The sequence below is a fragment of the Podarcis pityusensis genome (assembly GCF_964106645.2).
Source record: "Podarcis pityusensis genome assembly, chromosome: Z".
Lineage (NCBI taxonomy): Eukaryota > Metazoa > Chordata > Lepidosauria > Squamata > Lacertidae > Podarcis > Podarcis pityusensis.
Window position 1 is genome coordinate 4528138 of NC_138044.1, and position 14844 is coordinate 4542981.

The 14844-nt window shown below is 45.4% G+C and overlaps 1 protein-coding gene across 4 annotated transcripts in view; it reads left to right on the forward strand.

Moving 5' to 3' along the window:
• COL27A1 (collagen type XXVII alpha 1 chain) overlaps positions 1 to 14844 on the forward strand; it is a 264834-nt gene that overhangs the window by 132555 nt on the left and 117435 nt on the right. For all 4 annotated transcript variants that reach the window (XM_080990772.1, XM_080990773.1, XM_080990774.1 and 1 more), the window contains 7 exons: positions 394 to 447; positions 911 to 964; positions 7536 to 7589; positions 7958 to 8011; positions 9552 to 9596; positions 11378 to 11431; positions 13819 to 13863. In XM_080990772.1, the coding sequence (XP_080846898.1) occupies positions 394 to 447; positions 911 to 964; positions 7536 to 7589; positions 7958 to 8011; positions 9552 to 9596; positions 11378 to 11431; positions 13819 to 13863 (360 nt within the window). The remainder of the gene's footprint in view (positions 1 to 393; positions 448 to 910; positions 965 to 7535; positions 7590 to 7957; positions 8012 to 9551; positions 9597 to 11377; positions 11432 to 13818; positions 13864 to 14844) is intronic.

A 14844-nucleotide genomic window follows, 5' to 3' on the forward strand; every position in this document is an offset into this window, starting at 1 on the left:
CTGGTCTCCTCCCACCCCTAGGGAGGAAATGGCAGGGGCTACCCTCTGGGGTCTTTGGGGCTCTGCACCCATCCAGCTTGATTCAGAGCAGGCCCTTTCCTCTGTGACAGCCTCTGATTCCCACTTCAACCATTGGGTAAGATTGATTTGATTCTCTCCCTTGTTCCTGACGTAGATCGTCACTCACCCTTTCTTCCCTGGCTGGGGGTGCGGACACAATTTTGTGGTTCTCCTCAGGTGCCAAAACATATTGCGTTGGCCCCAATTTGTAGTGAGTTGTCATGCTTAGGGCTGGAGTATACTGATTTTGCTGGACTACAACTCCCATCATCCCTGACTGTTGCACATTCTTGCCTGGGGCTGTCCTCTAGAAGCTTCTCTTCTGTTTTTCAGGGTAGCCAAGGTTCACCTGGGATGCCAGGTGCCAGAGGAAAGCCAGGACCTGCTGTAAGTAACTGCTCCTGTTTCCATTTTGACCCATAAAGGCTTCTGCCAGTAGTCTACTACTCAGAACCAGTGTAATAGCTAGAGCAACCTTGTCCCCAGTTGTTTTAGGATTACAGCTCCCATCATCCCTGATCATTGGCCATGGATGAGGGTGTTGGGGTTTGTAGTTCAACAACATCTAGGGACCCAAGATTGGGGAAGGCTGGATTACTGGGGAGAAGAAAGGTGGGATGTAAATGTAAGAAAAGAAAAGGTGATTGAATGTGTCCTCGTGAAAAAAGTATTTTCTTGGTAAGCCAGGTAGAAAGCAAACCTAGTCCTGACGTGCTAGTTTTCTAGGTGGAAGGGTATATTGGTTTTATGTTTTATGTAGGAGCATTTCAATAGGTCAGCACCCAGGTTGATTGCCTCAATCTTAAAAAGCCCTCTCTTGAGTCATTGTTCCCCTTCTGGTTTTCTGCAGGGGAAGAGCGGTGACAAAGGTGCAGTTGGAATTCCAGGATCACCTGGCCCTGAGGTATGAGTTCAAGATTGCTTCTTCCTTTGGAGACCTATTGCCATTTTTTTAGTTGCTTTCTTCTTAAACCGCATTCTATCCTAAGCTGGTCTTCCTTCCTTCCTTAAAATTCATCCACTTCTTTGAATCCCACCCCCTTGCTTATTACATTTTTTAAAAAGGCAAGTAAAATGAATGTAAGAAGAGCCCTGCTGGATCAAGCCAAGGGCCCATGCAGTCCAGCTTCCTGTTCTTAAAGTGGCCAACCAGATGCCTGTGGGAATCCAAAATGGATCAACACAGCTGCCTGCAGGTTTGGACCCTTCCTGGGAGCAGGGAAGGCTATCTCAATGGGGCAAATGGGACTGTGCTCTATCAACCTCACCCCGCACTCAGCCAGCCCACACCTGCCTACTTCTTACATGCATCCAGTCTAGTGCGGTGGAACTTCCTATCAGCGTCCTCCTTCATAGCCTCTGTGTTACCCTTGTATAACTTAGGTGGGAGGATGGTGGTGACAAAACCAGAATTAGGTAGCCTCTGCCTGTCATTGGCTCTACTTGCTGTTGGTCTCCCTGCTTCCCATTCTACCAGTCCCAAAAGGCACCAGCTCCCACAGCTTGGGGGGCGTGGCTTTTGGAGCTGTCACAGTGAGCTCCTGCCCCACTGTTTAGGGCTGAGTGGACAAAATGGAGTCTGGTATCATCTTCAAAAGACTAGTGGATGTTTTGTGGTATAAGCTTCGTAGGCCCAGGCCTGCTTTGCCCATTGATGTGTTTTTGTAATCAGCATAATGCTTGTGCCCCGAGACTCCTTTTTGGGTTTGCTGTAACAGACAGGACATAACTTAGGAGTCTAGTGGAGCACCCTCATCACTTGAAGCAGCTGGGTCATATTTTTTGGTTGTAGGGACTCATTTGGCTGAAATGAGAGGAAAAGAAGGAAAATAAAGAAAGGAGTTCATCCAGGAAAGCTCCCCACCATATTGGTCAGCCCTCAGTTATTAATATGTTTGTATCAGGAATAGTCTTTGGCAGATACTAGAAACCCATCAGAAAGCCAATGGGGTTAAAAAAAATAAAGGCTATTTAAGTAACGGGACACGGTCTTGGTGGCTGAACTAGCATCCTATAAACATGTCAGAGAGGAAAGGCAGAACATGGATAGGTTTAAAAGAGAAATGGTTTATATTATGAAATTGTGTGCATCAAAACAGTTTGTGCCATAGTCAAAATATGAGTCTTAAAAGCTTGTGGTGAGGTTCTGGATCAGTTTCAATGAATTATATTTTTCGGAATGGCTGTCCTGTGAAGTTTACTACAGTTCCTCTCGTTCTTGTATGTGACGAGGCAGTGGTTGAGTATTGTCCAGCATTCTTTTATATAAGGAACAGGATGAAACACTAAATATTTAAAGAGTGCCACCTATCTTGCTGAAGAAGGCTAATTTAAGCCCAGGTCCTTTGGTTATTTTTGCAATGTGGTTGCTGGGGCAAAATTGTTCCCCCTTCCTTGGCTACCTCTTGCACTGCTTCAGTAATATACAGTGGTACCTCGGGTTAAGAACTTAATTTGTTCTGGAGGTCCGTTCTTAACCTGAAACTGTTCTTAACCTGAGGCACCACTTTAGTTAATGGGGCCTCCCACTGCCGCCGCGCTGCCGCCACTCAATTTCTGTTCTCATTCTGAAGCAAAGTTCTTAACCCGAAGTACTGTTTCTGGGTTAGCGGAGTCTGTAACCTGAAGCATCTATAAACCGATGTACCACTGAACAACTGTCACAGTCAGTGGGGGAGGCTGTAGTTCAATGATAGAGCATCCACTTCGCAGGCAGACATTCACAGCTTTGATCCACGGCATCTCTAGCTAGCACTAGGATTAAATTGTGCAGAGCTGCTGCCAGTCCGTGCAGAAATTGCTGAGCTGGAGGAACTCAGTATAAGGCAGAGTCCTGTTGGTAGCATGAATATTTCCCATGTCACAGTTCTGGTGGGAGTGGGGCTCTGGGGTAGGAAGAGCCGATGGAATCTTAGCCACCTTTGTGTCCATAGAATATTTTATGTTACTGGTGCAATGAGGGAGACATTTCCTATGGTAAGTCTCACCCCAAAAATGATACATGGAATGAGGTGCAGCATCTGATCCTATGCATATTCATTTTTGTAGTGAGGAACTTGTAGCCTTCTAGATATTACTGAACTCCTGACTCACATCAGCCCTGACCATTGGCTGGGCTCCAGCAGCCCCTGGAGAGCCTCAAGTTCCCTGCCCTATATTCCTATATTGTAGGTCACTTTGAGTTTTCTTTGCATAAAAAGACCGAATAGGTATAAATAATAAATAACAACAACAACGTCCATGCTTTAAAGTAAACTCCACTGGGTTCATTGTGTGCATGGGGTTTGAGTTGCACCATTTAATCATCCCTGTTAAAGATGAACCTGGGGCTTCCAAATGAAGGATATTTATTCCTTTCATATATTTATATATTGCTTAGTACCAAACAGTTCCTAATCAGTTTACAAATGAACAAAAGAATAAATCAAGCAATGAAAGTGAAAAACCACAAGGCAATATAAAACAATAAAATTAAAAAGGCAGAATTGTACCAACACAGCATTTACACACACAGTGTTTAAAATTCCACCATTAGCAACATGAAGCAATTGATTTCTAATTCTGCAGTTGGGATAGACAGGGCATGCTAGGTATGAGGAATCTGTGGCTCCCCAGATGTTTCTGGACTACAGCTCACATCCTCCGTGACCACTAGACTTGCTGGCTGAGGCTGCTGGGAGTTGGAGTCCAACAACAAGAGGCCCTCAGAGGGATGCCTTCACTGAGTGGGTCTTCTCCTCCTCACCAAGGTCACTGCTACTCATTCAATTGCCTGTTCCCTGTGAGCCCAAGCCATATCATTGCCCAAAACAGGAGTGAGGATCCTGTGGCCCCCTAGACATTCATAGAATTGTAAAGTTGGGACCATGAGGGTCATCTACTCCAGCTTCCTGCCAAACTGGGATTTGAACCCATGACCTTGAGATTAAGAGTCTCATGTTCTACCAACTGAGCTATCTTGGATGTTGTTGGACTCCAACTCCCATCAGCCCCAGGCAGCATGAACATTGGTCAGGGATGATGGGAGTTGTAGTCTGACAACATTTGGAAGGCCAGAGGTTCTCCATCCCTGACCAATAAGGAGTAGACTTGCTGTTGTCACTCTGCATATGCTTTGAGAGGACAGGTCAACAGGCAGCGATACCAAGCAGAAACAGTGTGAGAGGGCTGGACTGATGCCAGCCCCAGCACAAGATGTGGTGATGGCCACTGGCTTAGATTGAGGTTAAAGGCTATTAATGGCTTGTAGCCATGATGGCTGTGCTCTCCGTCCACTGTTGGAGGCAGTATGCCTCTTTGTGGAGATTAGTTCATAAGGCCAAATGGGGCAGTGCCCTCAGCCGAGGGGTGGCCAAGGCTGCCATCCTCTTCCTCCTCCTCCACCTTAGTCTCAATGTTCCCTTTGTAGGACTCAACAGGGAGGAGGATGGGGACAAAACCCGAATCAGTAGGGTTGTCTATCATTGGCTCTGGCTGCACCTGATGTTGGTGCCCCTGCCTTCTGCCCCACCAGTCCCAATGGATACCAACCACCACTGATGCCTTTGAATACCAGTTGCTGGGAATCACAGGTGTGGGGAATACTTCTGCATTGCTTGCGAGCTTCCCATGAGCATCTGGTTAGCTGCTGTTAGAAAAGGATGCTGAACTAGATGGGCCCTTGGCATGATCCAGAAGAGCACTTCTGATGGCTTTGTGGCATTGTAATTAATGGAGGACTGAGCTGTCATTAGCCTGGACCAGTTTGTAATTGACGGAGGGCAGATCTGTTAACAGTTATGAATCTTCCACATTCAGAGAAGGCAGAATGGCACTGGGTTGCCAGTGGGGTGGGAGGGCATACACTGGCTGTGTGTGAGAGAGAGGCAAAGAGAGTTGGACACTGCTTGTTGCCTTTCTGGAAGCATGTTTAAGGCCACTGTGGGAAGCAGGATGTTGAACTACATGGACCTCTGCTCTGATTCTGGTTGAGTTCTTGGTACATCATCATCATCATCATTTTTATTTATGCCCTGCCCATCTGGCTGGGTTGTCCCTGCCACTCTGGGTGGCTTCCAACACTCATAAAAACATCAATAATTAAAAATTTCCCTATACAGGGCTGCCTTCAGATGCCTTCTAAAAATTGTGTAATTCTTTATCTCCTTGATATCTGATGGGAGGGTGTTCCAGGGAGGGCACCACTACCAAGAAGGCCCTCTGCCTGGTTCCCTGTAACATCAGTGCTGGATCTCAGTGTCCAGGCTGAAAAACGGGGGTGGATACGCTCCTTCAGGTATACAGGGCCAAAGCCATTTAGGGCTTTAAAGGTCAGCACCAGCTCTTTTAAAAAGACATGTGCATCATTGGAGAATGGTTTAAAATATTGGCTCACACCACCATCTCCCCCCCCCCCCCCCGTCAACGTTCTGGTATTTTGCTGGGTCTGGAACAGCTCTCCATTGAGTGGTATCACTTGATAATCTTTCTCTTTGTTAATATTGGCTTGGACTGTGGCTTTCTTTGTTTCCTTAGTTGAATGGATTGTGGGCGAAAAATGGGGTTGGTGTTAAACGTCAAGTGCTCCAGCTAATGAGCATGTCGTCACCTCTCCATTTGCAATGCCAAGTCTGCTCCCCACCCCCCACTCTTCTTGGTCAAGCTTGCAATGCTTTGATTTATTTGTTCAAGAAAACATGACTAGCTGCTGACTCTAAATGCGGAAAGAATTGAATGGGGACTGCCTTTGCTGTGTCGTGCCAAGGAAACATTTGCTGACATAAGCACATCTTTAGCTGAGAGAAAGGGGAAAGTTTTCATGACAAAGAAGGATTGATTTATGCTAAGGAACAAACAACACATTCATAGAATTATCGGGCTGGAAGGGACCCCAAGGGTCATCTAGTTCAACCCCCTGCAATGCAGGAATATCAACCAAAGCATCCCTGACAGGCGGCCATCCAACCTCTGCTTAAAAACTTCCAAGGAAGGAGAGTCCGCAGCCTTCCAAAGGAGACTGTTCCACTGTAGAAAAGCTCTTACTGTCAGAAAGTGATTTCTTAATGTTTAGTCGGAATCTCCTTTCTTGTAAGTTGAATCCCTTGGTTAAGGCCCTACCCTCCAGAGCAGGGGAGAACAAGCTTGCTCCACCTTCTAAGAGACAGCACTTGAGATATTTGAAGATGGCTATCCTATCACCTCTCAGTCTTCTCTTCTCCAGGCTCTTATATTCTCCAGGATAAGATATTGTTCAGACAATTAGCAGATTTCTGAAGTTAATTGCAAGTGGGGGTTGGGAGCATGGTCTGGATGGGTTCTATGTGTGTGTTGCTGGTAGGCTTGGGTTCTTCCCATCGCATTCAAACGGGAAGATTAACAGTTCCCTTATACTGAGTCAGATCCTTGGTCCATCAAGTTCAGCATTGTCCACACTGACTGGCTCTACCTGGAGATTCTGGGATGGAACCTGGACCTTCTCCATGCAGAGGAGATGCTCTACCACTGAACCACAGTCCTTCCCCAATTAGCAGGCATGTCCTCCCCTGACCAAATTGAGACCACGGTTGGGAACAACTCCCCACAATCCCCAAGTCCCAATCCGAATCAGCCTGCTCTCCAGTGCCCGCAAGTTATTTATACAGTGCCCCAGATTTTAGGCATGGTATGATAAGCAAGAGAACCAAAAGAACAGACATTATTTTGATTAGTTACTGGCTTCAGACCTACTGTAAGCAGGAAGACCTGCTCCCTGCCTTGCTGGCCTTTTCCCACCTGGCCTGGGAGGACAGGGCCCCAGCTGACTCCAGCTTCAAGAGCTGAGGCTGATGAACAGACTCTTAGAATGGGGTATTGTTTACTGGTTTTTGTTGCTACTGATATATATATATATATATTTGTATCTCTGTTTTAAGATCTAATGATTGATGTGGAAATTGATCAGCTTGTTTGTGTATTTTTGATGTGTTTTATTTATTGTTCATGTCTACTTTCTTATGTTGCAGTTATGTGTTTTTCCATGTTGTAAGCAGCCTTGAGCATGGTTTGAATCCTGGAAAGGTGGCATACAAATAAAATAATGTTTGTTTGTATGTATGTACTGTATAGTAGCTCCATGCAGCCACTTAAGGCACTATGGTTTGAGAGAGTGCTTTGGTCACTCCACTGAATAAGCCTTTATATCTAGCTATAATACTGGACCCAGCTTCAGTGTTCCCTCAGCCTATAGAAGAAGCAAAAAATCAACAATTTGGCAACCACAGAATAAAATCAACATTACACACACAACCCCCCTCCAGTCTAGGCTTAAGTATATAGATACATAGCAAAACAAGAGTTGACCAACAAAAATGTTTTTGGTGCTGGTTTTGCTACGCTACAATAAGCCTGGCTTATTTCAGCAGGCAACAGGCTATCTCTCTCCTCCCAATGCCTGGCGTGTGAAGCTTTAGCTTGGGGATCTTGTTGTTTTAACACCATTTCTGTCTGATGCTCTCTAGGGCTTTCCAGGTGACATTGGCCCACCAGGACAAAATGGCCCCGAAGGCATTAAGGTGAGTGGTGCTGAAATAAACAGACTTTGCATTTTTCTTGGCAAGTGCCAGTGCATATGAAAGAACCAAAGAAAGAATGGCTGGGTAAGGAGAGGAAGAGGAAAAATCCTGGAGATCCCTGCAGATAGTCATGGCCAAAGCTCTGGTTTTTAGGGCTTGTTTGTGTTGAGATGGCTCCAAGAGAGCTGGAACAGATTTCTTTTTTCTCTCTTGGTCTCTCTCCCCTCTCAATCTGCAACAGAATTGATGTTGGATGCCGTCCTGTGGCAACACACACTGGAAGGCAGCTTTCACTCTGTTTCGATGAGCCCTTGGAAGCTTGTGTGTTTTTTCTCAGCCTTTCCCACTCTCCCCTTTGTCTGTTGCAGGGAAAACCAGGAGCACGTGGGTTACCTGGCCCCAGGGGACTACCTGGCCAAGAGGTAAGAGAGGAGCAGGAGATGCTGACTTATGTCTTTGGCCATGCTGTGTAGTCCAAACCTACTGGAGTGCACTGGCTTGGCCATGGCTTCAGACACCTTTCCTGCTTTAAGCAAACTTCCTTTCTTTCATAGAGTTATACAGCTGGATGCAGGGTCTTGTAGATCATCTAGCCTAGCCCCCTTCCCATTCTGCTTGATGCAAGAAATCTGACAGGTGGCTCTCCCTAGCCAGCTTCTGCTTGAAGAGAGGTAGAGAGAGATCATGACCACTCTGGCAACTGGGTCCATTGCCAAACTGCCCTCATGAACAATAAGTATCTCCTTATGTTCAGTCCAACCCATCCTGTAACCCATTAGGATCAAGTCCTGCTCTCTGAGGCTGTAGAGAACAAGCCATGGACCTCCTACATATTTTGCAAGAGAGCTGCCATGTCTCCCCCCATCTCCCCCTCTGGGTCCCTCCAGACCACTAATCTGGGGCCAGTGGTGGTATAGAGAATAGAGGGCCAGACTAGGACATTGGGAGTCAGGGGTTCAGCCAGGAAACTTACTGGGGGACCTTGGGCCAATCAGTGCCTCTCAGCCCAATCACAGGGTAATTGTGAAGTCAAAACTGGGAATGGGAGAACCATGTATGTCACCTTGAGCTCTTTGAATAAAGGTGGGACATAAATGTAATAAATAAAATATTTATTGAGCAGTCATCCTGATTCACTTGCACAAAGCTGACTTGGAGGTTAAATTATATTTGGTCTTGATAGAGCATTATTTCCTGATTTGTGGGGCTGGTATACAACAGTGAGCATTCATCCTGCTTTCACACTGATTTTCTTGTGGGCTGTTTATATGCATTTCCATTAACCATTCATTCATCCTGCACTTTTCAATTAATTTTCCCATTGCTTTCCAAACTGCAAAAGTCCACTTCGGTTTTTTAAAAGGGTGACAGAGCCCTTTAGTCCACCATAAATGGGCTCTGGCATGTGCACTATTGGCGGGCTGGAAGTCTCTTCTGTTCCTTCTGCTTTTCCTCACAGGACTTTCTTTCCTGCTGACCATCTTCCTCACCTTCCTTTGACCTCATTCCACTTTGATTAATGCAGCTTAAATTTGCATTTGCCTTTCTTGTTTAATTTGCAGCCAAACCACCTTGATGACTCATGGCAATCCTGAGATCCTTTTCTGATGTACTGCTTCCCTCTTCCAGGAAAATACTTTGCAGTAGTTGCACCAGGTGGTGCTTGCATCTTTTAAAAATAATAAAGGGTTGTAAGCCAACTCAGTTCTACTCAGAGTAGAACCACTGAAATTAATGGATTTAAGTCCATCAAGCTCATTACTTTCAATAGGTCAACTCTTGAGTAGGACTAGCATTAGATACAACCCAGAGAGAAGATGCCTTTTCCTTATAGAACAATTACTTGACTTTGCTCTCCTGCAACTTCCTAATGAATCAAATAAAACCCATTTTATGAATTAACTGCCTAACTGGGTGACAGCCCTGTTTTGACCTGTCTCCCATTTTCCTTTTGTGATCCAGGGTGATGAAGGACCAGTGGGACCACCTGGTATCCCAGGGGCAGAGGTAAGAGAGATGAAGAGGGTTGTCGTTGTTGTGGGTGGGTGTGGGGAGTTTTTTAAATTTTTATTTTGCTTTGCTAGTGAGACGGCACAATGGCACTTTCTCACCCTGGCGCCATTGGGCCAACCCTCAATTATTTTTAGTGCGACCACCTCACGGTACACCAGTTATACAAATTTCTATAATTTACCCCAGATTATCTAGTGAGGGACTTGTGTGAGGGAAAACTTATTGATTTAGAGTATCAGGCAGAAGTTAATCAAACGAACACAAAAAGTTTTATTAAACAAAGTGGGCCAGGAAACAAGTTCTTTCAGGTAGAATTTAACTTATTTACTTTAACTATAAGATGTCTTAGGCTTAAACACAATATTATAGGTACAACTCTTCTTAAACTTCAGTTACTAAACATCAGTTGGTACACTTCAGGTAGATAAATATTCAAGTTTCCAGAAGAAATGGTAAAATGTTCAAATCAGTGTCTGTCACTTAGATAATACAATACTTTCAACACTATACCACTTCCTTCACAGCTTAATCCTTTGGTTCATGAGTGAGGGGCATTTTCCCCGTTACCCCCTCTCTTATCAATCCCACACCTGAGATATTATAAATTGTATTACAGACCCAGGGGATCTCCTGTCCCCTTGTCACTGGGTTGGGAGTCTTCAGTACCTAGAAGAATTCTCCCCTCCTGGCTAGACTGACCCCTCAGGGAGCCTGAATTCCCATAGGATCTGTTTCTCCTGGTTCAGACTCAGCCCTCCCAGCATACTCTTGTCTGGATACTTTCCCCAGACCCTCAGCCTGGTCTCCCTATCCCAGCTGCGAGGCTCTGTCCTCTCCCTATGGATAGTCTCCTCAGTGTGTATCTCCTTTCCCCCTCAGAACCCCTTCACCATCTCTCCCAACCCAAAACCTGTCTAACCTCTCCAAACCAATCATATCCCTAGCCGTCTCAGCAGTAGAGTCCACTTTGTGAGATCTCCTTGCCCCAGAATATGCACTTGGCTTGCCCCCTGCTTGCTTTTAGATACTTGGCCAAGGTCCTGTTATTTCAGTGAAACTATTTCAGTTGGTCCTCATTTTTTGTTCATTGTTGCTTTGTTTGTAATGAATATATATATATATTATTAAAAAACTGGGTGTGGGTGGGTACACACACACACACACACCATTTTAATATATTTCATAACTAATGGTTAGATTGGCTTGAGAGCACATACAGAAAGGAGGGACTGAATTATTTTAATTAATCCATAACCTTCATGGGGCGGGGTCAGAGTCAGGCCATCTTGTTTTTGCAACCTTCTCCCAGTTCCTGACTGGTCTGACAGGTTACACAAAGGCTTCTTTGAGGCCATGCTGACTAATTTGGTCGAATTTGGTGACCTGGTTTTCCACTGGCACCACCATCTTGAATTCTATCCAACTCAGGCTGAGGCAGCTGTGGAGGTTCTAGCCCGCATGATGATGGTGATTTACATTTATTAGTTGCTCCCCCCTCCCCAAAAAATGTGACCTTAAGTCATATTCATAAGTCAAATCCATGGGATTCAAAGCACATTTAACGCATATGGTTTTCCCCAGGGCACTGTATTTTACCCCTCACAAAGCTACAATCCCAATGATTCTTTGGGAGAAGAAGTGTATGGCATGGATGTGACCTTACATAGTCCAAACCAACTTACAGATAAAGCAATCATGTTTGTACTGATTCCAGGGCCTCTTGCTTCCGTTCCTGACAGTGTTTTCTGCACTTGTTTGTGTGTGTCATTTTTCAGGGTCCACTTGGCAGGAAAGGATTTCCAGGCAAACCAGGCCCTGATGGCTTAAAGGTAAAGATGGCTTTGTTTTAGACACAAGAAGGGAGGCATTTGGGTAAAACGTGGTGTTAAAATCCAGGGAACCCTTCTGCTTAAGTTTCAACATGCTGTGCATTTGAAAGTTGCTTCAAATGGCCATTTTTTTACTATTCTTTCTTGCTCTGGAAATTCCAACTCATGGTGGTTTCTGTGGCAGAAAGAATGATGGTGCATATTTTTGGAAGCCACAGAGTTTTATTATTAACCATTTTAAAATGTCTTCCCTTCCCACCGCCATCCTTTTTCTTTCCTTCAATCTGTTTTGGATTTTCTCCATCTCTCTCTCTCCCCCTCTCCCCCCAAAAATAGTTCTAGGGCATGCTTCTCTCCCCTTCCGATTCCTTCCAGAGATAAAAAAATGTAACTCTTGAAACTGAAGAACAACAAGGCATCCCAAGCAGCCTTTCTGTAATCATGGAGCATGGCACCCGAGAGAATGCAGCTGCTGTTGCCACAAGAGTTTTTCCTCCCCCCTGGCCCCCACTACCACATCCTGTGTAAATGCTGTGCTAATTGGATGCTTTTCTGCCAGGCAACCATGCCCTTTGCACGATTTTCAGCATATTTGCAGCTTGGTTAAATCTCTGCTACTCTTTAATTTTTTTTTGTTAGCGCTAGGTGCTAGGTGCTGTACTGAATATAGGAGCAATACTGGACCTGCCCAGAAGACCTAGGCTCTGCTGAGCCTTATTGCTCCTCTGTGCTTCATGGCTCAGTTCAGAGATCACATCAAGCCATGGTTAAGGGAGCTTAACTGTGGTCTTAATAAGTTGTCTGCGTTGACAAACCATGGCCTCCAAACTGAGCAACTGTGGCTTAGAGTGTTCTTATAAACCAGCCTCTGTAGGAAGTCTGAAATGGCAAACCAGAGTTACAATCTTTGCTTTACTTCTCGAGGCTGTAGCACCCTAATCGGAAACCAGAACAGCAAAGCAGCTTTCTCTGTATGTTAGGAAACTCAAACCATGGTTTGCTGTGGTTTCTGAATTGAGCCTGTGTCACATTATTGTGTTGTGGTGAAAACTGTAGTGTGTGAAGAGAGGAAGGGTGTCCTTTATCCATGTTGTACTTACAGTTTGAAGTGGATCCCTGGCATTTGTCCACCACAGTTTTGCAAAGACAAGAGTAGAGAATCTCTTTCAGCCCGAGGGGCCACATTCCCTTCTGGGGAACCTTCCAGGGGCCACATGAGAGTGCTGGATGTCACATGAACCAAGGGTGGGCAGAGCACTGGAAGAGATTCTTACCTTTGTATAATAGACTACATTCCAGCCACTCAAGAGTCCAATATATCTTCAGCCACACCCAACTTCTCAGTCTTCTATCTGGGGAAGCCAGGCATTACCATAGTTCAGTGGCATTCCAGCAAGCCATATCAATTCAAGAGGGCATGGATCAGGGCTAATGAGGGATATGGCTTGGTAAGAGTCCCTAAAGGTAAAGGACCCCTGACAGTTAAGTCCAGTCATGAATGACTCTGGGGTTGCGGCACTCATCTCGCTTTACTGGCCGAGGGAGCCAACCTTTGTCCACAGACAGTTTTTCCGGGTCATGTGGCCAGCATGGCTAAGCCGCTTCTGGTGAAACCAGAGCAGCACACGGAAACGCCGTTTACCTTCCCGCCGGAGCGGTACCTATTTATCTACTTGCACTTTGACGTGCTTTTGAACTGCTAGGTTGGCAGGAGCCGGGACCGAGCAACGGGAGCTCACCCCATCATGGGGATTCAAACTGCCAACCTTCCGAGCCCTAGGCTCAGTGGTTTAGACCACAGCGCCACCCGGGTTTTCCACCACTGTGTAAAAGCATTCCTTCTCATTTGTTACCCTGTGCGGACTTTCTGTAAACTGGAAGGAACCTATCTGTGCCAAGAGTAAAATAGCCCTCAGTCAACACAGGCTCCATCTGCACTGTATGTTTATTATAGCACTTACCCCAAGATTCCTGGGAAGTGTAGTTTGCTCAGAGTGCTGAAAGTTGCTAGCTTGTGAGGCACCTCCTAAGAGCTCTCAGCTCCCTTGGTGAACTACAGCTCCCAGGATTTTTTAGGGAAGCCTTGACTGTTTTAAAGAGTTGGGATGTTTTAGAGTGCATCTCCCTTCAGCCCCAGTCAGCATGGCCAATGATCTGGGGTGGTGGGAGTTATAGCCCAACAAAATTTGGAAGGCATCCGGTTGGGAAAGTCTGCAATTGGGAAGCAGAGAGTCTAGTGAATAAAGAATTCTTCTTTGAACTCTACGTTCATGAGCAAACCTGTCTGTCACAGTAATAAGTTTGAAAAACACTTCGCAAAATTTTAAGTGTCACATGAATGGCAAGTAGTAATCCTACTCTGGTGCTTCTCTCTTGTCTTGTTTCAGGGTGAACCAGGGAATCCAGGGCGACCAGGAAAAGTTGGTGATCAGGTAAATGTCTTGCAGAGCATTTTGCTCATTTCTGCTTCACCCCATGGCATGATAGTGATTTGTTTGTTCACAGTAGCTTTGATGGCTGTGGCTGTCCAGGAAAGCCACCTTTCTGAATCGGAAAATGTTGTTCTGGATCGGAAAATGAAGTGTACAAGATACAGTTGTAAAAATGTACATGTGCCTGAACAGGAAATTGTTATATGTAGATTTAAAGACTCCAAAATTCATGATGCAATGTGACCATGTGTGGAGCATGTATGCCCAAAGATACCGATCACTTTTAATACTAACAAAAATGAGGATATTGAAGGAACAACAGCACAAAGGTAGCAGATGAAGTCTGAATTGGGCTCAGAAAATGGAATTCCTTTTGCTGGTTCTGTGCATCACTAGTTATAATTGCAGAAGTTGTGTGTTTAGCCTAACAGAGTTTAAACATTAGGATTGTTCTCTATGGTGCCAAAGACAATTGCCGCATTTGGACATCATGCTAAACCATAGCTGAGCATAACGAGAATGAGCTGCAGCACCCCCTTCCTTTTACTTATTCTTCTTATTTCAGTTAATCACAGTTTAGTATGTCATCTGAATCCTAAGCATGGCTAATACTAATTGCAGTTTGTCTAGACGAGCCATTGTCAGAAACTGCTGGCAACAGCCCCATGTAGTGATGTGCATAACTGCATCCTTGCAGCCAGCTGCTGCCTCATGTGGTAATTCTCTGAACTGAAGGTGGCTGCTTCTCAGCAAAGAACCTTCCAGATCTGGACTGTCTCCACCCAGTCAGGGTGGCCATTAAATCCTTCTGGGCAGGAAGGAGAATAAAGGGTTTCCTGCTGCAGCTGAAACTTGCTCGAGGAACAAAATATGCCTGACCTCTGGTGTGTCTTGCATTTCTGGTGTTGATTTTGTTCCTGCCTTTCCCTCTAGCCCTACCTTCTAGGATGGCTTCTGATCTTGACTTGTAGAGCCCTGAGT